General features: G+C 50.5%; 1 protein-coding gene across 8 annotated transcripts in view; it reads left to right on the top strand.

Annotated features, from left to right (window-relative positions):
* LOC105095098 (heat shock 70 kDa protein 12A) overlaps window positions 1-23,260 on the top strand; it is a 272,860-nt gene that overhangs the window by 219,796 nt on the left and 29,804 nt on the right. For all 8 annotated transcript variants that reach the window (XM_064488474.1, XM_031461838.2, XM_031461837.2 and 5 more), the window contains 2 exons: window positions 19,088-19,173; window positions 20,723-20,850. In XM_064488474.1, coding sequence (XP_064344544.1) covers window positions 19,088-19,173; window positions 20,723-20,850 — 214 coding nt within the window. The remainder of the gene's footprint in view (window positions 1-19,087; window positions 19,174-20,722; window positions 20,851-23,260) is intronic.

The following is a 23,260-nucleotide window of genomic DNA, read 5'->3' as shown; positions in this document are numbered from 1 at the left end:
GCCAGACCTGCAGGGGTGCGGGGAGATGAGGAGGGAGCAACAGAGATGGAGGAGAGGGAAGGAGAGAGACAGACTGTAGAAGCTCCTGGTGGGTCTTCCCTTGGGGTTCATATGGTTCATTCAAATATGAACCCGCAAAGACTTGGCAGGCTGTGGGCATGCATTCTGCCCCAACACTGCACTCCTTGGGCCTTCCCTGGACATTCTCTAGTGAGACCCCAAAGTGCTCCAGGCTGGGGGACAGAGCCTGGGGTCCTCAGGAAGAAAGATGAGCCCACAGGGTGGGATTTATCAAGGCACAGTCAGAATGTCAGGATTCACTTTGTCCTACTTATTTTTTGTATCTAAAACTCGTGTGTGGAATGAATATTCATATGGAAAAAACAGACTTCCTCCCTGAGTTACAGTATATAGGTGTATAGTATATAGTGTATACAGAGTTTTAATATATATATTATGAAATGGGCATGTATTCCTGTAGAGTAAGGTCTTAATGTAGAATAAAACCTGCTGAAGAACACAGCTGGGGTCCTGTTAACATTGCCCCTCAAAAATCTTAGTGTGTAATGGGGGGTGGGGGAGGGTGGGGCCGCTTTCTATTGAATTAATAGCAATGAGGTTGAGATAAGCTGCAAAACACAAACCCAGAAGCCAAAAATACAGTGACCGTGGTGGAGGATGGCCCTGCTCATCCTGTGACTCATGAGGGAGGAGTCAAGAGTTTCCTGTCCCAAGACAGCAGCCCCTCCACGTCTGTCTGCCAGCAAAGCTCCTCCCTTGGGACACTTCTCCCCACACTCACACCTGGTTTTGCCCTTGATCCTCAGAGAGAATTTGTACATTGGTTTCCATCTGTGAATATACTTACAACTCAAGGTGACCCTCTTCTGCCTCCCCCGACCCCCACCTGAACCCACAGGGCCCAGAGCCCGTTGGGGGCCATATGGTTATTCCATGCACACTGCTAGCTCCAGGCTTGTTCCCAAATTTGGCAATTGAACAGCAGGACTCTGTCCAGGATGTGAATGATTAAAGCTGTGGGCAGTGCATGTTGGAAAGGCTGGAGCCCAGGGATGGAACCAGGACCCTGCCTGGGACCCAAGCAGAAAGCCTTGCCCCCTGCAAGGTGGCAAGATTTCTGTCTCAGCACCAAGGATGGCCTGCTTCAGGCAGGGGACATTTGAGGACATTTAGGGGGTGAGATATTAGAGCTAGAGCAACACCCGTTAAGTACAGCTCCTCTCCTGGGCCTGGAGGAGGCCGAGAGATCAAGGCCATTTGAGACCTCCTTCTAGGCGGGCCCCTGAGCTGAACTCTCCTGGGGAGGCAGTGTGGTAGCCTGGGACCAGCTCAAGTCCTGAGTTCGAGTCTTAACTCTGCAGCATACTCCTTGTGAGGCCTCGGGCAGGCCTGGGAGCCTCCCTGAGCCTCTGTCTCCTCCTCTGTAGGATGGAACTGAGAAATAAAGCCTACCCGACAGGGTCGCTGAGCAGACTTGCCAGAAAGACAGTTGGCCCCAAGAATGTGGGAACTGGGTGATCACTGGGAGCTGATGGAGGCTGGGGGTCCTGGTGCAGGAAACAGGAGCAGGCATGGACCTCGGCAGGACCAGCGCCGCGGCTGAGCAGCAGGGCACCCGGCGAGGCTGCACGAGGTGCTGGGTAAAAGCCAGCCTCACACCCTGCTCACCCCACCCTGCCCTGCCCAGCCATCTCCTCTGTCCCCACCATGTCCTGGGCTGGTACTGGGTAAAAACAAAGATAACTTTGGTTCTCGTGACAATGGCATTACATGTCCTCACGGAAAATATAACCAAAAGGAAGAAAGGAGGAAACAGCTAGGACCACACACCCAGAGGCGGCCCCTGTTAACCCCTTGGTGTTCAGTCTTCCAGACTTGCCAGGTGTAATGAGACGGAGCCAGAAGATGGGCTTTCATAAAACCCAGCACCGCGGGCAGAGAGAGTATTATCCTCCTTTTATAGACAGGGACACAGAGGCTCGAAAGGTTGTGGTTCTTGGTTAAGGCCCCACGGAGAGAGAGCCGGTGGTGGGCTCGATGGTTCCTGAGCGTGGATTTTTGTGTTCTTCAAAGATCTTTGTCCTGGGTGATTTCCCCTGCATGCCTTGCCCCCAGCCACAAGAAAGCCAGTCCACAAGCTCCGTTAGGCCCCTTACACCAAGCGTCCGGGGAGCAGGGTGGGCTGGGCGTTGCCCAGGTGCAGGGCTCTGTGCAGGCACGGGGTTGGGTAGGCACGAGAATACTTGAAAAATAACCTAGCTATTTCATCCTAGCTCTCAGGGCTGGTGCTGGCTGAGGTGCCTGGGCTCCCAGCCGTAGATGGCTCAGTAGAGCCCAGCTTGAACCTGGACACAGGTGACCCGGGCCCCAGATACTGGGGTGCAGTCAGGGGCCCTCAGGTGGGCATCTCTTCGGAGGAGCATTAGTGGCAGGAGCAGCTGGGTTCTCAGGAGCAGGCGAAGTGGCTCATTGCAGGAGCAGGGCCTCTGGGCTCATCTGGAGTATGCGTTCCCAGCGGGCAGGAGTCCTCGTTACAGCTGCCTCCGTGGGCTCCCTTTAGGAGCTGTCAGGTCCTTTCTCACAGAAGCAGCTTTGCGTCCGTCTGGCAGTTTCCCCGCGGGTGCCCAGGCCCTGCAGAGAGCAGAGCGCGGTTCTGCTGGGGCGAGGCTGCCCCTTGCTAGCGGGCCTGGTGGAGTGGGTGGGTGGGTGGGTGGGGGTGCACCAGGTGGCAGACTGGAGGCCTGTGGACAAGTGTTTGCTCATCCATTTGAATTCATTGCCTATAATTAAAATGCATGAGAGATTACATAAAAATCTGGGTTTCCAGTGCCTCTGTTGGGTGGAGCCAAAGCACCATTGTCCCTCTGGACAGGACATGGGGTCTCCATCACTCCTCCGGTCCCTGTCTCGACTTCCTTCTCTCGTCCCACTCACACTGTTGTTCTTCCTAGACCTGAGTTAGGGGGAAGTTCTTGCACCCAAAATAACAATGGGGGCAATAACAGTGGGGCATGAGGAAAACCTCTCTCCTTTGTGTTGCCTTCCTGATCCCTGCAGCAGGGGTCTTTGGTGACCTTGGGGAGCAAGCAGAGCTTGGATTCAAATTGGCTTTGCCTCCTGCCAGCTGTGAGTGAGGGTTCTGTCTCATCACACCTGTTTCCGTAAAGCAGGGTAATGGTGCAGGGTGGGTGTGAGGGTTAAGTGAGATGGTGCCTGCGAAGCCATACCTGGGATGTGACGTCTACGGGACATACATGACCTCTGCGGCCCAGGTGATAGGAGCCCTTCTTGTTTGCTCTTTCTTCTTCTCATTGGTATAATTTACCTACAGTACAGCACACAAATGTTAAGTGTGCCGGTTGTGGATTTTCACATATGTATATACCATATATGCACCATGTATGTGTATATCCACGTGTGGAGGGCCCAGGAACGGCCCTCCAAGATGCCCACGTCCTAGTTCCCTGGAACATTCACACTCTGTTGCCTTGCATGGCCAAAGGGACTTTGCAAGTGTGATTACACTTGATTTGAGAGAGGAGACTGTCCTGGATTATCAGGGTGGGCTCAATGTAACCCCATGGGTCCTTATAAGTGAAGAGGGGAGGCAGGAGGGTCAGAGCAGAGAGGTTGAGAGCTGCTAAGTTGCTGGCTTTGAAGATGGAGGCAGGGGGCACGAGCCAAGAAGTGCAGGTGTCCTCTAGAAGCTAGAACAGGCAAGGAAATGGATTTTCCCCTGGAGACTCCAGAAAGAACACAGCCTTGTGGACACCTCGATTTTACCCCAGTGAGACCCGGCTCAGACCTCTGACCTCCAGAACTGTCTGGTTTTAAGTAACTAAGTTTGTGATAATTTATTACAGCAGCAGTGGGAAGCTGATATACTGTGTAACCACCACGCCAGGCAAGATACAGGACATTTTTATCCTTCCAGAAAGTTCCCTTGTGCCCCATCCCAGTCTGCCCCTACCCCTTGAGGTAACCATTGCTCTGACACCTTTCACATTAGAGGTGCCTGTTCTTGAACTTCGCATGAATGAAACCACAGAGCACGTGCACTTTCACGTCCAGGGTCTGCGACTCAACACTGTGCTCTTGAGGTTTGCTCAGGTGGTTGGGTGCACTCGGTTTTGTTCCCTTTTTAATGCTGAGTAGTATTTTATTGTGCGGCTGTACTACACTTTGTTCATCTGTCCTCCTGTGGATGGGTGTTTGGACTGTTCCCAGTTTTTGGTGATGTGAAAAAAATTGCTGTGAACATTCTGGAACACATCTTTTTGTGGACGTGTACATACACTCATTTCTCTTGGGTGGAATCCTGGTGGTGCAGTTGCCAGGTCACATCGTGGGGATGTTCAGCTCCAGCAGAAATGGTGGGGCTATGAAGCAGAAGCACCGGTCAGCCTGGCCGGCCTCGGGGACCGGGGACTGAGGGCCACCACGCTGCATGCCCGCAGTGGTTTCTGGGCGCACACGTGACGCGGGAGGCCTCTCTGGTCCAGGGCAGGGGGCTCAGCCGTCCTCAGGTGGAGGTACTGGTGGCAAACCTCAGCCAGCAGGTGTGTGTCTGTGCCTCTCGAGTGCCTGCTCTGCACCCAGCTCTTGCTGGAATTTTCTCATGGATTTTCCCTTGCAGTCTCCACGCAGCCCTGTGAGGGGGAACCGTTGTTAGCCAAGTTTTCAGCTGTGGAAACTGAGGCCCAGGACAGAGTCCTGTTTGTGGCGGAGCTGGTGAGGGTGGATCCGGGTGTCCTCCTCTCGCCCTGCTAACTCTGAGCCCTTGACCCCATCCCCCACTTCTGGAAGAGTCACTCGAGGCTGTGCCTGGGTGGAGGGCAGCCACGAGGGTCAGCTCCTCTCACGGGAAGGACAGCAGGGTCTTTTCTCCCTGCAGACAAGTGCACAAGCGGGCCCGGGGGATGGCAGATGGCTTCCCAGATGGCAAAGAACACAGCCCAGCTGGTACAGGGGGTTGTATGGGGGCAGTAGTGATGGGGGAGGCAGCGGTGAGGGCCTGATGGAGGTGTCTGATGGGTTAAAGAGTTAGATCTGATGTGAAGGGCAGTGGAGAGCCACAGCAGCTGTGTCAGGCTGGGAATAACCTGATGAGATTGGTGGTTGTGGTGTGATCCGAGGGGCAGCGAGGAGGCAGAGTGCAAGGCCCTCTGGGAAGCTCTCCACACCACTCTCTGCTCATGCTGTTCCCTGTGCCTGCTGTTCCCTCCCCATCTTGTTCACTCAGCACACTCGCCCTTCAAGATGCCAGTCAAGCACCATCACCGTGGGGCTGCCTCCCCTACCTCAGCTCTCATGGCACTTGCCACAGTGTCTAACAAAGAGTTCGTGTGCAAGATAGAATTTTCCAGTGTTCTTAATTACAATATTTAAATTGAAATCACTTGCTCTGTAGTGGGCTTGAAAACCTGTAGCCGGATTCTCATAAATTAAATACACATCTGATGTTTATCTACTAGACAAGACTGATGGTGGCCCAGAGGGGAGGGGACAGAGGAGAGCACGGGCGGATACACAGGGAAAGGGGGCCCTAGTCCACTCCAGTGATGAACTTTCAGGAGTGATGCCCTGTGGCCCCCTGCCTGGTTCCCCTTCCATGTTTAGCTTCTGGACGTCTTCTTGTTCATGAACCCAGAACGTCCTCAGAGTTGTGTCCACACCATTTGGGACCTTCCCAGACTAGGTCTGGGGAGAGAAGGGCGGGGAGATGAGGGAGGGAACGTGGGTCTGTGGGATGTCCCTGTGACCAGCTGCTACTTTTCCCAGCCTGAGGCATTCCTCTGGGCCCCTCCTGGAGGTCACTGCCCTGCGCTTAGACATTCCGGACTCAGGGCGGGGCAGGGGTGAGTCTGTGGGGTGACAGGCTGGTCACTGTGTGTCTGGAGCATTCTGCTGTGAAGAGGAGATGGCTGCTGATTAATTGAGCTCCAGACGGAGCTGTTAAAGATGAAGTCAGACAGTGAAGTCAGAAGCCATCTTGCACTTGGTTAGACTTAATGAAGTTGGCAGGCCTGTGTGCTGGGTGGGGCAGGCCCCTGGGGCAGCAGTGATGGGGAGTCAGGGACATACTACCCTGGGCTTATGGAGGCTCAGTCATCCTTCCTAAGCCCCAGGGTGGGCAACTGGCTGTCCATGGGTAGTGGCAAGGGTCCAAAGTCCCATTCCTTGGACCTCAGTTCCTGCCTTTCTGGGCACTGCAGAGGCTGGAATGAGGGGTCCTGGAAGGCCACGTGTCCTGAAGCCTGAGTACTCATGCGCGAATACCACGCACGCACCAGAGGGGTGTGAGCACCCGTGACAGGGCTGAATATTTTGGCATCTGGGGCCATCTGCTTGGCCACCCCCTGGCCCCTAAACATAGTATGTATATAGTTTCCTGGGGTTCATATGGCTCTGAGGCTGCTGTCCCTGCCTCAGCTCAGGAGAGGATTTGGAAAGACTCATGTGCATTTCAGGGTGATGGGGCTGGGTGTACCAAGGTCAGCTGACTTCGAGCAAATTCGGTCCTGGTGGAATTGTTCATCGGTTTTCTTTATTTGATTTTCTCTCCCTTTACTGCTCTGGAAGTGAGGTATTCTATTTCAGCTCCTTTCCAGAGTGGTTACTCTTGAAATTTTGCCACACATACATAACTTAGCAAAATCTTAAGTTCATCAATATCTTAACCCAGTTTACTAATTCTATCTTTGTGAGAATGTCAATCCATCGGTGAAGGTTTCATATACAAAAATTAAGAACTGGGGATTTTAAGCTTAGTCTTAAAAAGTCTCTGAAAGGACTTCCTTTCCTTCCAGTGACGTAAGTCTTCGTCCAGCCTGGGAGGAATGGTCTGCGTACAGGTGCCAGGGCTGTCTGTGCTGGAGAGCATTTGGCTCCAGGGTGGGTTGGTGGGTGCCCAGCCTGCTGGGACAGCTCCCCCCACGGCCTCCCCTCAGCAGCACCCCCCTTCAGGCTGCAGTGGATGGGCCACACTTGACAGCCCCAGGATCTCTTTTGAGTCCCTTGTGGCATTTCTCTTCTCTTTTCCTTTATATTTTGGAGACAGGAATTCCTCAGGCAGGTTCCTGAGCACCTCCCAGCCCAGGACCCAGGCTTGGGCAGCGGGCACCTGCAAATAGTTAACAGAAGGATGTTTTCATGCTGATGTCGTTTGCCCTCCTGATAAGCTGGGGCTGTGACTCCTGCCCAGGGCCAGTGTGGCTGCAGATTGTCAGGTGCCATTTCCTGGCGTTTATTCCAGAATCCCTTGCAACTACTTCTCCACTGGGGGCAGGGGTGGGGAGGGGACACCAACAAGCCCTCTGTCTGCAGCTGGCTTAGGATGCCTGGCCCTTGGGAGTCGCCTGGCCCTTTAGCATTGGCCAGCCAGCTTCAGAGCATCTAGGGGAAAAGTGAAGACACAGCTGGTGACCTACAGTGCAGACCCCACTCATGTTCTTGTGTGACTAAAGAGAGGGTGTCTGGGGAGAGGCCAGTGCCAGCCCGGTTGGAGGTTGGAGTCATCCCAGCTGAGTCCCAGAAGAGTTGCTGAACCCTGCAAGGCAGAGAGGTTGGCCTCTGCCCAGGGAGGGAGCGGTGATCAGGGTGGATGGGAGTGACGGGGAGGAGGGCTGTGCTCCTGAGGACAGGCGGATAGGGGACAGTTCTCCTTGCAAGGTGGTTTCCTGTAGTTCTTTGATTTTTTAAATTGAGATACAATTCACATATCATAAAATCCACCATTTTAAGGCATACAATTCAGTGGTTTTTAGTATATTCACAAGGTTGTGCAACCACCACCTCTATCAAATTACAAAGCATTTTCATCACCCCCAAAAGAAACTCTTACCCATTAGCAGTCACTCTTCATTTCCACTCCCTCCAGAGCTCTGATTTTCCCACTGCCCTTTGCAGCAGGTTACCAATGGTACAGGCTCCGGCCAGTCACAGGGTCCTGGAACCTCAGGGCTGGAATAGGGTGGAAGGAAGGAGTTGGGGCACTGGGGATAGGCACTTACTAGCTGTGTTATTTGGGGGAAATGCTTAATGTCTCTGTGCCTTGGTTTCCTCTTGTTAAACGGGGCTAATAACTACCTATGTCTTACCTCATTGGGTTGTTTGTAAGGATAAAATGAGGCACTATGTAAGTTATAATAGCTGCATTTGTTAAGACCTTTCCCTGCATTATTCTTATTGAATCCTCCTTAATCCCTGGTAAGAGTTATTATGGTCTCTATTTAATACAGAAGGAAAACTGAGCCACAGAGAAGTTTAACAACTTGTTCAAGGTTGCACAGCTCTGAATCAGTTTTTAGCTGCAAAGTGTGGAAAACCTGACTTTATCCTGTTTCCAGAAAAAGGAAATTAATTATGACCATGAATGGGAAGTCCAGAGGTCTGGCAGGCTCCAAGGCAGGTCTCTGGCCGCTCACGTATCCCCCAAGGACGGATGGAGGCTCTTTCCCAGCTGGCTGCATCTCAGGCTGGTGGCAGCATGGCGGCCACAGGTGCTGGCCTAATGCGCTTGCTGAAGTCAGGATGTTTCTTTCCCGGGAGACTCCAGCAGACTTCCCTTCATGTCCCATCAGCCAGAACTGTGGGTCGTAAGTCCATTTCCATGTCCATCATTGGAAGGGGAAGGGGTTTGTCGTGACTGGTTCGGATTGCTCCGGATCTACCCTGGGTCTGGGGAAGGGTCACCCCTACCCCCAGTCATGTAAAATTGGGTTTAGTTAAGAAGGAGAAATGGATTTTGGGTGGATGTGGCAGTGTCCACCAAACCTATGTAACTGAGCTGGGATTTGAACCAGCACCCCCAGGTCCAACACCCCTGTGCCTAACACAGTGCTGCCCAGTTTCTACAGTGCCCACCAGGTAGATATGCTCAGTGAATCCGGCTTGAATGCCTTAATGCATACAGTCCCATTCCTCCCAAGGCACACCTGCATTTTTCTGTCCCTCTGTTGCTCTTCTACAGCTAAGTGGTTGTCTGGCCTCAGCTTGAACTCCTCTAGTGATGGGGAACTCAGTACCTTACAGGCTTTCCTTCCTTTTATGGATTATTAAGTGCCATGGCTACCTTTCAAGGTGCTTTTAGATGAATTAGAAAAAGATCTGCTCTGGGTGCAAAAAGTGAGAAAAGGTGCTCATTCTAGCTTGTCAGTCCATGGCTTGGGGTGGCACGTCTGTGGTAAGAAAATGGTGACCCTGCTTATGTGTGAATGCAGCCCTGCTTGGGAGACATCCCCCAAGGTGGGTGCCTTAGTGCAGTGCACAAACTGCATTGCTGTTTTGAGACATTTCTTATGTTAAGACACCCCTTAGAGGGGTATGTGCACAGCCTCGGCATTCAGAGCGCTGGCAGAGCGCCAGAGCTTTTTTCTTGGGTTCTGGCTTGGGGTGCAAATGGCCTGAGGACAACCCTTCCTGCCTGGAGGTGGCACAGCTCTCCGTCATCAGGAGGGTTCAGCTGAACGGAGTGAACCAGCCGTCTGTCCCCTCAAGCCTCACCTCCTGTTCTGCCTCGCCCTCTCCCCTCCCCAGGGACAGATGATGAGTGTTTGGGAGGAAGGATTCCACTCCGTGGGAGACCAACTGGGCTGGAATGGCATTGCCTCTGTCTTTAGTCTCAGCACAGTCAGCACCAGCTGTGCTGTGGCCTCTGTGGGCTGAGCTGTGCCAAGGCTGTTCACGATAGAAATTGGGGAACTCTAAACCCCCACCTTCCAGGTGCCCAGGCAGGTGGAATCTTCCAGGGAGGGGGAGAGGAATTTTTCATCCATCGCTCAGTTTGAAAATGTGCTTCATTGTAGAGGACAGGGCGGCCTGAGTCTAACTGCCTGGTGATGGGGGCCGAGTGGCTTCCCAAGTTCTCCTTGGTTATCCTGCAAGTGCCCCTGAGGTCAGCAGATGGCCTGAGCGGGAAGTGGGGGCCAGACAGTCTCCGTCCCCCATGGCGGCAAGGCCCTCGTGTTTCCCATCACTAAGAATTTTCCTGAAGGTTCCGTTTGCCAAGTTTCTGTCTAGGGAGACTTTTTAATCCTTGATTAACAAGCCCAGAGAAACATGATGTAAAGGAAATGCATTTGCTGCCCTTGTGCATAAGCGGGACCCTGCCTGTCCCCTGGTGTAAGCACATGGCTGCTTTCTCAACAGCAGTTGGATTGATTTGATGATGGAGATGATGGTAATAATAAATAATATCTATAATTTATCAAGTGCTTGCCATGTACCAGGTTTTACAGATATTATTTCATTTATTTATGTAACATTTTACAGTGGTCCTATGAAATGTATCACTATGTCAGGATGCCCCTCTCCCGCCCTGCCCCCCCGGCCCCCACCTTTTCCAGGTGAGAAAACTGAGGCTTGGAGAGGTTAAGTAGCTCACCCCAGGGCATGCCTTTGGGAAGTGGCCATGCTAGGATTTGAGGCCAGGCTTTCCTGACTCTGAACCTCTCTGTTGTCATAGGTCCTCCCAACCCTGATATTTGGACTTGAAGAATTCTGGCTTTTGAAATGGAGAGCCCTTTTGGGCTGTGGCACTCCAGGAAGGGTGGGCCACACAGCCTTCTGAGCCTGAAGGCAGAGACAGCCAGCAGGGAGTGCCCTGTGACAGTGACCGCCTGGCTTCCCCCACACTATTTGCTCATCTGTGAAATGGGGTTTTACGTTAACTCCTCTCAGTTTCATCTTTCAAAAGAAATGATACCTGTGTGGGACCTGGTGTTGGGGGCAGTGCAGGGGTGCAGGCTCAGTGGCAGAGAGCTCTGAATCCAGCCGGGCAGCATCCTAACAGTGCAGCTTCTTTCGTAACCTTCTAGGCCTTACTTTTCTCATCCATTGAGTGGGCATAATGACAGGACCGCACAGCCCCCTAATACAGCAGGATTTCATGAGCTACACCTGTAAGCTCCTAGCTTGGCATGAAATTCACATTCAGTGGGTGCTGACCATGAAAGCTTTCCTGATAGATTTCCAGGTTTGTACATTTCTAACAATTTCAAATTAATAATTGAGTTTAATAATCTTGCTAAAGAGCCTAAACCAAAAAAAGCACATACATCTCTGATCCCATGAAGGAATTCAGCAAATGGTGGGTGGAGGCCGTTATTTATTTCCGAGGGTTGTTTCTCAGGCATTACCTCCTTTGTTCATTGAGACATAGTGATAGAGGTCCTGAGACTCTGGATTCCCACTTCACAGCGGGAGAAGACATGCCCGGAGATGTGTTTTTCCCAGCTCACAAGCCAGTGTCCAGGTCTCCACTTTGTCCGCCTGCCACGCCATGTTCTGCATTGTCATCAGGCGCCATTCTGTTTTCCTTACTTTCCTCTAAGAACAGCAGCCAAGGAGCCAGCTTCAGCTTTGCCCCTGTTCTGAAGCTGCCCTGCTTTGGGAAGACATGGCCCTCCATCCTGCGGCCCAAGCTGGCTGCCCTGCTTGAGCGTGGAGGACGTCGTGCCTGCACCCTGGTCACCGCAGGACACCCCTTCCCTTTCTGGAGGCCTCAGCGCTTGTTCTTTTAGTACAGAGGGTCCCAGAGTGACATGTGGCATTGGCGCTGTGGCTCGCCATTCCTCACAGGGGTGAGGAGACACCAAGGCCTTCACTGAGGCTTCTTGTCTCTCCCACATGGAGCTGGGGGCCCAGTGAGTCTGCACACAGCAAAAAGGATGTGTCCTGGTCCTTAGAGAAACCCAGCCTGTCTGCAGAGGTGGCTCCTGAACTCTCAGAACATGGAGGGACCGCAGTGGGCCAAGGCCAGCCCACTGCCTCCTCTGAGGCTCTGGGTTTGCAGGGGTGGTTTCGAAGTCTAGGAGGGCTCAATATCTGATGCACTCAGCTAGTGGCCAGATGCCTGCTTGGCTGCCTGCAAGGGGGCCGGGTGGGTCCTGCGGAAATTGACTCCTTCCAGGGCTGTCCAGACCTATCCCAACAGCCTCCACTCCAGAGCAGCCAGCTGGACGTGTACCCTCACCACTGGTGACCCAGGTCTGAAAACTTCCTAGACCTTCAAAGTCCACATATAGGTCCAAATGAACACATATTCTTACTAGTTTGTTCATTTACTTCACAGATGTCTGGAGCACCCACCATGTATGGAGCCAGGTGCCCTGATGGATACACAGAATAAGAAAAATATCGTCTTGCCCTCCTGATGCTGGGCAGATGGATGTGAATGGAGTTGCTCTGTCTTTTATGTGTCTTTTAAGCCAGAGGAGCCCCAGGCTGAACCGTGGCTTGGTTAACTCATTAGAACTGCAAATTCCCAGCATTCCCAGACATACTGGAGTTGCAACTTTCAGGGTGGGATCAGCACATCTGTTTTAACAAGCGCTCCAGGTGATTCTGAGGCACATCAAAGTTTGAGAACTTCTACTCTACAGTTTCCCCTCCTTCTTTCCTGTATATTTTCCTCGTAATTAATTCTTGATAAAACCTGGCTGTTTCCGCAGGCCTGGGTTTTGTCAGTCAATCCCCAGGTGTTGATGAACAAGTTCCCCTCTCCTCTCCACTGAGAGAGCAGAGAAAGCTCTCGTCCCTTATAATTCTCAGAAGTGGAGTTCCTGGGAGGATGGGGCAGAAGTGGGGTGTACTCCAGGCAGGGGAACAGTATGTGCAAAGGTCTGGAAGCTGGATCAAGCACAGAAGTCCAGGGTCTATAAAAGGTTTAGGCATGGCCAGGGATGGGGGTAACAGAGGGAGATGAGGTTGCAGAGGGCAGTGGGAGGACTTTTAAAAGCCTGGGTGCTAGCAGTGTGCTAGACTTTATGCTGTAGAGGATGGGAACGGAAGGCCCTGCCATGGTCGAGTAACGTGAGCAAACCTCAGTTTTGACCAGACGGCTCTGACTGCGGGGGAGCATGACTTGGATGGGGAGACCCAGAGCGGGAGACCGGGAGAGGCTGTGTGGGAGCCCTGATAAGGGTCAGCAGGATCTGGTCCAAGGTGATACTGGTGAGGTTGCAGAGGAAGGGTGATTGTGAGAGACGCTAAGAAGTAGAAATGACAGGAAGTGCAATGAGAAGGGAGGGAGGAGTCTAGGAAATCTCTGGTCTGGGAGATACGGTGGTTGCACTGACCAAAGGGGACATCTGAGAAGACAGGCAGGTCTGGGGGTAATTGGAGAGCTAGTCTCACATTGTTGAAGGAAACTCAGCATGGGTATTACTAATACCCTGACTGGGGAGTGGTCAATGCTTCATTAGAGAAAGACCTCAGTGGCCCTCTATGTCTATGGCTAGGTACTGAGTCTGCTTATGGGCACACATAGAAACATCCACCTATCCATCCGTCCAACCATCTGTTCGTTGATCGATCCATCCGTCCAACCATTCATCCACCCAACACTTATTAACTGCCTGTGACAAGTCAGGAGCTGAGAAATCAGAGATGAAGGCATGGCCCTGCCCAGATAAGCCCAGAGTCTGTGGAAGAAATGCCAGGGGGACAAAAGTATTTTAATGCTGTGTATGGGGTGATCTGGTGAAGTCCTTCCAAATGCTGTGTCCTATTAGGCAGGGGCTGTGAGGTTGCTGGATGTAATGCATGAAAATTAGTAGGAAGACCTTTTGGTCTAGAAAACATTTCCTCACCTCCCCCAGCAGCTGCTTGGACGTACGTGTGTGTGCACTGTGGTTAAGAGAGACATTGTTAACTGCGCCCACTCATGGTCTGAGGTCGTAGGAACTTGGAGATCTCACTGTCTCTGGGGAAACCCCGCTGCCCTCATTCTCTCTCACCGGGGCATCCATCTCCTAAGCCATTTAGTGGGGAGGGTAACTGGAAGATGCCGCCCAGTGTTAGGATGGGCCTGACGCAGCCCCCAACTCATGGCCTGAGCCCAACGCTGTGGTTTTCTGCCACTGTAAGTGATTGGTTCCATAATTATTATTTAGCATTTGGAGAGCAGCTATTTTACACTCAGGGTTCTTTGTAGCCAGGAGGGTCTCCCGGTTCATGCCAATAAAATTCCCATTTACTCTGGACATCAACCACGGTGATTAAAAAAAAACCCCATAAATTATTTACTGAAATGGAAGTTCGGCCACGGTAATAATGCATGAGTTCAGCTAGCCATGCAGCCTGCCATAGGGTAATAAATTTTTTTTATTTTCCTTTTTAAAAGATATTAGCCGGTAGCCTACCCATGACCTTGAGCTGATCAATTTTCAAAGATGGCACTGCAGGGAGGGCATATAAGGGGAGAAAAGGAGAGCCTTTTTCAAATAGCCTGATTTTAGGCAATTCTCAGCAAATACCTGTTATCTCACAGCCAGCAGGAAGAAAGAAATGAACGTACATATAAAAATGTATATTGCATTTTTATAATCATAAGGACTAGACCTTAAAAGTCCTTTTGAAATTGAGCATTTATTTGATAGGACATAAATCTGAAGGCTAGCAAGGAGGCCTATTTGGAAAGCTGAGGAGTCACCATTGCTTGAGACTACCTGTCATTTCGCATGAGCCTGGAGCCTTGTAAAATAAAGTCAGCCCAATGCTTCTGTCTTCATCTTTAAAAATGTTACATTAATGGAACAGAATCGATTTTATGTCTCTCAGAAAGTCCACGATTCTGCTCGCGGTCATTTGCTGACTAATGTCTCCAGCAGAGAGCAACAAGCAAGTTCATGAATTATGGCTGTCTTTGAGGTTCTCTTATCAAGGCTACTTTTTTATTTTAGGAACGTCTGTTTTGATTAAAGCCATCAGAGCCAGGAACAAATGAAAATGTGTCTGGATCTTAACATGCCTTGCATTTTTTAGCTGGAAGCCCAATGAAGCCTGCACTTTAATTCTCACACCATTAAGGCAAGTGATGAGTGTTAACCTCACAAGTTCAGCCAGTTCCTCCTCAGCTACCTGGTTTGGGGTCCTAAGAAAAATCCTGTGGCAGAAGACTTGTTGGTTGAGTTATATTTTCACTTATTTATATCCTCTAGTTGGCTGCGTAAATATTTTTATTTACTTATATATCCCTCTTTCCTGCGAAAATTATTATTTAAAAAAATTTGGGGGGGTGGGGAAGTAATTAAGTTTATTTATTTTTAATGGAGGTACTGGGGATCGAACGAATTGAGATCACCAAATCCCTCTGTGTTACTGCCTTTCAGGGTAACTTAGTGCTTGAAATGGAAGATGCTTTTAGTAGCTGTTTAATCTAGTTGGAACAGTGGAGTAATTATTTCTTAAAACTCCCTCTGCCCTTGACTACACTTCCGGCAAAGCATTTTTCTTTCATCTCTTTTAACCAGTGCCCTCTCCCTACTTCCGCAGATGGGTGTCAATTTTCTTTTCACCAGCTTCCTTTCTCTCTTCCAAGCCTGCAAGAAGAGAACCTCTATTCTAGTCTGACTTTCAGTTTTGCCTTTCTCTTCTGACTCTGATGTGCCCAAATCACTCTGTGTTTCCTGAACTGGAATATCACGTAGGCGGGAGTAGCCACAGGGCAGATGTTATAATATTGGCTTTACAGAGAAGTACAAACAGGGTGACAGTTAATGACAGTCAGTATTTCTTACTGCAGATAATGGCTTGTGTTTAATTGGTACCCAGGACACACAGCATGTACGTTGTACATATAAACATTCTAGGTATCAACACTCTCCTATTGTCTCTTAGCTTAGATCTGTCAGTTATCCACAGATCAATAGATAATATTCCATTGACCCCGCTGTGTTTATTCTTAATTGCTTACCTATTGAATGAAGGCTCTCAAGATTGGTTGGGACTGTTAGCACACCAGAAACTTCCCACACCCCTCAGGGGCTAAAGTAGACTTTTCCATATTCTTTTCCCCAAGAATTTTTGAGCACCTCTTTGACATCCTAAATAGTTAAGTAAAGACGGATTAGCTTGAGAACAAAATTGTCACTGTAGGTTTTGTCTATTCCTGCCGTGGCCTGATGCACATTCACTGGTGAACTATCTTTGATTTAGGACAGATGTGGGCAGGCATGGTATGCGTGGGTCTATAAAAATGTTACTTCTCCATACCTTCTATGCAAATCAGTTCAAAATCATCGCACAATGTAGCTGCATTTTAATTTCTAATGGAGGAAGTCCATGAAGTTCAATTGCCTCCAGGCTTGGCTAAGTGATCAGCAAGTCAAATGATTTATTTTGTACTGAACTGGAGGCAGGGTGGGAGGGAACTACAGGAAGAAAAAAAAAAAAAACCTTGGTTCCTGTCCTCACATATCCTGGAGTCCCCTGGGGGCCCAAGGCATGTGTTCAGTGTGTGGCCCAACACATGCTATTTTGCAAGTCAGTGGGACATGCTCTCAGAAGGGCTGAGTGATGGGATAATTAGAACCAAGCAGACAGCGGGGTGGATGGTTTGTCTGCAGATAATAGCTTGTTTGCTAATTGCCAACACCAGATTTTCTGGGCAATTAGACATTTGGTTTCTTCCAAGACCTTCTGTGCAAATGTGGACACATGGCCGCAGGCCTTCCAGGTAGCAGGTGGAGAGAGGGTGGCTCCCCGTGCAGGATGGCATCTCTCTGCCGGTGCCCAAGGGGCGGTGGGCAGGGCAGACTTCTCACCAACAGGTGGAAAGGGCCATCGGGCTGGCCTCCTAGTGGAGATGCCGAACACCCCCCTGCTTTTATGGAGGTGGGTGCCATTGTGCTGGGAGATTAGCAAAGAAGTTGAAGTTTAGCAGGCTGGTCCAGGGGCCAGGTGCACATCTCCATTTTCTTTTCAAGACCACTGAGCCATGGTGCTAATAGGGATCAGAAATTACTTCCCCTCTCAGATGAACAAGTTGATATTTTTAATAAAATTTTTTTATTATGGTAAAGTATATGTAACATAAAATTTGCTATTTTAACCATTTTTAAGTGTGCAAATCAGTGGCATTAATTACAGTCACAATGTTGTGCAACCATCACTACTGTTTCCAAAACTTTTTCATCACCCAAAATAGAAATTCTGTATTCCCCATTCCTCCCTACCCCCAGCCCCTGGCTACCTCTAATCTACTTTATGTCTCTATGAGTTTGCCTGTTCTAAATATTTCAGTGCCTATTCTAAATATTATACAATATTTGTGCTTTTACATTATTTGTGCTCCAGCTTATTTCACTTAGCATAATGTTTTCTAGATTCATCAATAGTATATCATGTACAAGAATTTCATCTCTTTTTACAGCTGAGTAATATTCCATTGAATGGATATACTACATTTTGTTTATCCATTTATCTGTTGATGGATACTTGGATTGTTTTCACTTTTTGGTTTTTGTGAATAATGTTGCAGTGAACATATATATACCAGTATCTGTTTGTATCCCTGTTTTCAATTCTTTTGGGTAGATACTTCAGAGTGGAATTCCTAGGAGTGGAATTAGGTCTATGGTAATTCTATCTTTGACTTTTTGAGGAACTACCAAATTGTTTTCCACAGAGGCTGTACGCATTTGCATGAGATATATACAGGGGTTCCAATATCTCCACATCCTTGCCAGCATTTGTTACTTCCTTTTTTTTTTTTTTTTTAATTATAGCCATCCTAGTGGGTGTGAAGCAGTATCTCATTGTGGTTTTGATTTCCCTAATGACTAATGAGTGTAGCATCTTTCACGTGCTTATTGACCATTAGTATATTTTCTTTGGAGAAATGTCTGTATAAAAGTCCTTTGTCCCCCAAATTGATTTTTGGCCTCTGTACTTACTGTTTCTGCACTTTTCTCCTACAGGTTAGAATTGAGTCTCATTGGGAGGACAGGAACATACGTCTGCAGAGAGTGGAGGGGGCTATGCAGATTTGAAGCTTCACATTCACTCTTTCATGATTCATTTTATTCCCTCCACCCATTTGGCACCCACTGTAAGGATGCTGTTTGAGTTCTCACCAAGCAGGAAAAAGAAATCAGTGAGCGTGTGGGATTAACCAGAGTGACTGGGCAGCAAAGGCAGATGGACTAGTGCTTCCTTGAAGCAGACAGGTCTTTCTCAGATACTTCATACCCTCTGGGTTTCCTTGACCACAGGTATTGTTTTAGCAAATTACCCATTTTTTTTTCCCACCAGGTATTAGCCTGGGTGCTGAATGGAGCAGTATTTGCAGAACACCTTGGATGGTACCTGGGATTTGTTGGTGCCCAGGGTCGGGCCATCATCTCTGCAGAGGGAGCCCACAGTCCTTGCCCTGCTGCTCTGCAGGCCCTGCCAGTCCTGGGCACTGGACAAGGATAGCGGGTGGAGCTTCCAGCACTGATGGGGACAGGACAACTTCTCCTGGGGGAGAAGGTCTCAGAACAAATGTCTGTGCCTGAGTAATTGCAGGAGCAGCGGGGGAATCGACAAGATGATATTCATGCCGCCTTGCTATTGGCTCTTCTCTGGCTTGACCTCGTGTCTGTTGTGGGGCCTCTTCTGTGGGGTCCAGGAATGCTAACCTATCTGCCTTTCTGCTGTGGTTTTTCTTACTGAATGTCAAAAACCTTCAGCATCACTGAAGAGAGATGAGCTCCCCGCATTCTGGTGGGCCTCATGCCAGAGGAGGGAGGTGATGCAGCCACTAAGCAAGGGAATTCTTCCTGGAAGTTTCACTTATGTTCTGTATTCCTACAATGAGGATTGTGCATCTCGGGGGTAGGGTCCCCCACCCCTCTGGGAGCTGCGGGCTGTGGATGCTCTCCCAAGAAAATGCATGCACAAATTTGCACATCATCTCAGGAGGCTAAAGGTTCCTCTGGTCCATACTGGTGCCTGGGTTAAGAACTGACTCTATGGAGGCATGAGCGAGGAGTTATAATGGATCTGGGGAACTGGGCAGCATCTCTGCTAAGTGGGAGTTGGATGGCACATAGTGAGAGGCCTGGTGGTCACTGGGAGAGAAGGAATGTCTCCTTTAGTCAAGTTTTAAATACCAAATATGGAGCAGGGGTGGGGCATAGAGCAGACACCCTACCTTTATGGCTGGAGTTCAGCCTGGCCCCCCGCTACCTTGCTTTCCAGTGGCAACAGCCCCCGGAGGAGCCAAGCCTCGCAGCCCCCTTTGCTGCTCTCTGGCTCAGCCCGCACCGCTTCTAAGGAGTGCACTTGTCTTTCCTTTCAGAAGCGGCCCCCACGTCTGCATATTCGTCTCCAGCCCGGAGTCTGGGGGACACAGGAATAACGCCTCTGTCCCCTTCCCACATTGTGGTAAGAAGTGTGTGTGTGTTCGTGTGGGGTCTGTGTGCTGATCACCTTTGCTCTCTGAGTCTGCTCTCACGTGACCGGCCACGAAGCAGCCCTTCACGTTCACAGGTGGAGACTGAATTGTCCGGGTGCCAAGCCCCGTCCCCACTCTGGGTCAGAAAAGGCTTTCCATGGTGTGGCTGGTGCTTTGGAGCCATTGGGTGTGGGTAATATGAGCAGGCAGGGTGGGAGCAGCTCTTTAAAGATTCAGGGTTCAGAGACTGCGAGGCATCCTCTCGGAAGGAAGCAGCCACAACTGGCTGGTGGGCGAGTCAGTGAAGCACCGTGGCTTTTCCGCTACAGTTGACATCTGTGTCCAAAAGCTGTGGCTGTAGTTGCTTCAGCACCGGCTTGCCCGGGAGAGGAGACCTGGGCAGTGAGGGGGTGCTGGAGCCTGGGCATTTGCTCCCACCCTGCCCTGCACTGCAAAGGGTATTGCTGGGCAGCCATTCAAGGGGTTTACAGGTAGCTAACCAGAGAGAAGTACCCTGGGGAAAGGGTGGCTTTGCATGAGCTGCTCAGATCCGCAAAGAAGACCCTGCTGAGAAGAACTCTGGAGCCTTCACTAGGTAGGGGCACCGGCTCATCCTGGCTTTCCCAGAACTGTCCTGGTTTTACATGGAAAGTCCTACATCCTAGAACTCCCTCAGGCTTGGGAAAACTGAGAGGCTTGGTCACCTATGGCCAGGTCCTGTGGTTTTCAAACTCTGTACCCTGAGAATTCCCTGTAAGAGCTTCAGGGTCACCTTGGAGTGTGTGGGGATGGGGGGCCATGTGAGGAGAGGCCAGATGTGTGGGGCTCACATCCCCTGCTCCAACCAGTTCACTTCATATCCAAAATTTATTGGTTTATAATTTGAAGTTCTGTGGATGTTAAAAAAGAAAAAAATCTACACTGCTTAAAAAAAAAAAAGATTTGGAAATCTGCAATGGCCGGACCTACTCACTTGACAGATGAGGAAAGGCTCTGGGCCCTAAGGGGACAGGACTCACCAGGGTCTGTGGCTGGTTATGGCAGGGCTGGGCAGGGTCCCTCGTGTCCTGAGTCATACTCATATGCATGACATGCCTGGGCAGATGGAGGGGTCACCTGGCAGGTGCACAGGGCACAGCTGAGCAGTGTCTGGAGGTCTGTGCAGGGACTAGGGGAGGGCAGTGGTGGGAGGATGGTGTTACTTGATGAACTACTGGGCTCCTGGCCAAGGTGGAGAATTTCCGTAATTAGCGGTGTTCATGCACAGTTGATAAAGGGAGTGGCAGGCAAGTGCGGGCAGGTGCCCTCAGCCAGTTAGCCTGGCCCCCCTGCTCAGGAGGCACCTCCATTTCTCCAAGTCACTCAGGTCGGGGCCGAGGCAGGCCTGCCCTCTCCCTAGGGCTCACCAAATGGCAGCCTTGAACCAGAATGTGGATTGTTCTTCTGTCTGCAGTGGGTACAGGGCAGGGTAGAACCTTCCTGAAAGCCAGGCTTGGCTTCCCCCACCCACCCCCAGTACCCCACTCCGTGTATCTGCAGAATGATGCCGACCCGAATGTCTCTGAGCAGCAGACATTTCTCGTGGTGGTGGCCGTCGACTTTGGGACCACGTCCAGCGGCTATGCCTACAGCTTCGCCAAAGAGCCAGAATGCATCCACGTGATGAGGTGAGTGCTGGGGGCAGGGAGGGGCATGTGCTGGCGCCAGTCACTATAGCTCTGGAGACTTGGGGGAGGGCCCTCCCAGGGGAGAGGGATTCATTCAATGAGAAGGTAAATGGCACTTAGTAGGTGGTCGATTCCGGCCCAGCCTGGCCCACACTCAACTTGCCTCTTTGGGCAAGCCACTTCTCATCTCTGGGCTCCAGTTTTGGGTCTGTAAAGTGCTGGTTTAGCTCTGACTTGGTTTGGGGAAGGGCCTGGACAGTATGTTTGAAAGCTGGCCCGGGTGATTCTAGCATGCAGCCTGGGCAAGAGAGGCTGACTTATACGGTGTCTGTGATGGAGGAGATCCAGGCTCTGGCTCTGCCACCTACTCTGTGGCAATTGTTGAATCTTCTAAAGCTCAGTTTCCTCATCTGTGAAATGGGGATAATGGGCAGTACCTGCCTCACAGAGTGTGTGTGTGAATGAAATGAGATTTCCTATCAAGTGTTTGGGACGTAGTAAAATGTAAGCCTGGGAGGTGCTAGTTCTCCAAGTGAAGCCATGAGATGACCGTAACCAGAGTGGAAGGCACTGTGCCTGAGGGAGAGCAGGGTGGGGTGAACTTCAGCCAACTGAACCTAAAAGGTCACCCTGAAGTTGCCCTGGGTCTCCCCACTCCCTACCCCCCCCCCAAGCACACAGCAGCCCGGGCGTGCACCCCGTCCACATGTGATCACTGTCTTTGAGGAGCCTGGTCCATCCTGGAAACAATGCTGGGTCCCCCAGTGTGGCCCACGCCTTCCTGCAAAGTCTGCAGTCCCTCAAAGCTTCAGGAACCAGGGATTTAGCACCCTGCTTTTCCAAATCTAAGGATGGCTCTGAAGTTACATTTTGATGGGCTTTGCAATTCCTTCAGCTGGTAACTGCAGAATTTAGTTATCACTCCCGGAATAAGATCTTATGCATTTTTGTAGAGGGCTGCTTAAAACATAAGTCATAAGTGTGATCTCCACCCCACTCTTGGTTTAGGCTCCACTTTTCCTCCGGAAAACCGGATGTCCTCAGAGGCTTCAGAGACCCGTGGGTGTCATCTCATCCGGAAATAGAAGCCGGCTCTCGTAGAGAACCCTGGTGGCAGCATAGCCCTCGGTGTTCACTTGCCACCAGGATTCTGCCTCGGGTTAGCTGGACGGATGCTGTGAGGGGTCTGCTCTGCCATCTCCCAGGTGGAAACCCCACATAGAAAACAGCTCTTTATTAAAAGCTAGAATCAATGTTTATCAGCTTCTACAGAGTTGTTTAAAAAATTTTTATTTTGAAGGGATAGTCATACAATGAAATTGAAGGAAAAGAAAAAAAAGAAAAGAGCAGAAAAAACTTTGAACTTGCTTGGGAAGAACCCTCGCAAAACCTCTAGAGCTCAGGGTCTCCGGGGAGGTGATCTTAGTTACTGCAGAGATTTTGGAGGGAGGTTCTACCTGAGCTTTATTTTAATCAGAACATGTTAACATAACCATGATCCAGACTGACAAAGTTATGAATGATAAAGTTTAGTTTTTTGTATTTGAATAGAAGGAAGGAATAGAAATTTGAAGGGGGAAAAACTCAGGAGGTTCATTACATACTGAAAATGTCAGGGTTAATAATAATGGAAAGTCCACTTCTGAAAGGTTGTGTGTGGAGCACACCTCTGGCCCAGGTGCCAATGTCTGCCTGGGACGGTGATCATCCCTGGGTCTCAATGGGGTCACCATGCGGACTTTGGCTTCTTGGGTAGCAGCCTGCATCCTGATAGGGCTTGACTGGGAAACTGGCCAGGGATGATTGCAACCCCATCTGCATGGCAAGTCTAGGTGGAGGTTGGCTTTCCATCTGGACTGTAATGGTCCCACTAAAGCTTAATAATGCAGTGTCGGGAGCAGGTGTGAGCTCAGCCAGGAGCACGGCCACCTCTGCAGAGGGCAGGCCAGGGACAGAGATGTGCATCCCCTTACGTACTGTGTCTCTGCCAGAGGCTGCTCTTAGGGGTCACATGGCTGATGGCAGAGGGAACCCAGGTCCAGCAGCAGAGCCAGACAAGAGGGCATCCTGGCCTCTGAGCCGCTGGGGCTTCTCTGCTGGCCCCAAAGGAGGGAGAAGCATTGAGTCACCTGCCCTCTCTGCTCGCCTTCCTTTCCTCCTTTCTGTCTGAGAGGAGGAAGGAAGCTTTGCTGGGGCTCACCTTGCTCCGTCACCTCTCCCATCAGTTCAGGATGTAATCCCATTGCATCTGCCTGCCTGCCTGCCTGTCTGTACTCATCTCTCCTCTCTTCTGGCTCCTCTTCAGGATATGGTCCCTTCCCTCCTCATGTCCCGTCAGCGCTCTCATCTGCCTTGTCACTGTGACTGATGGATGGAGTATGGAGGCACCCAGGTCTGCTTCCTGCCTGGA

The sequence above is a fragment of the Camelus dromedarius genome, chromosome 8 (assembly GCF_036321535.1).
Source record: "Camelus dromedarius isolate mCamDro1 chromosome 8, mCamDro1.pat, whole genome shotgun sequence".
Taxonomy (NCBI): Eukaryota; Metazoa; Chordata; class Mammalia; order Artiodactyla; family Camelidae; genus Camelus; species Camelus dromedarius.
This window is presented reverse-complemented; position numbering and strand designations above follow the sequence as displayed.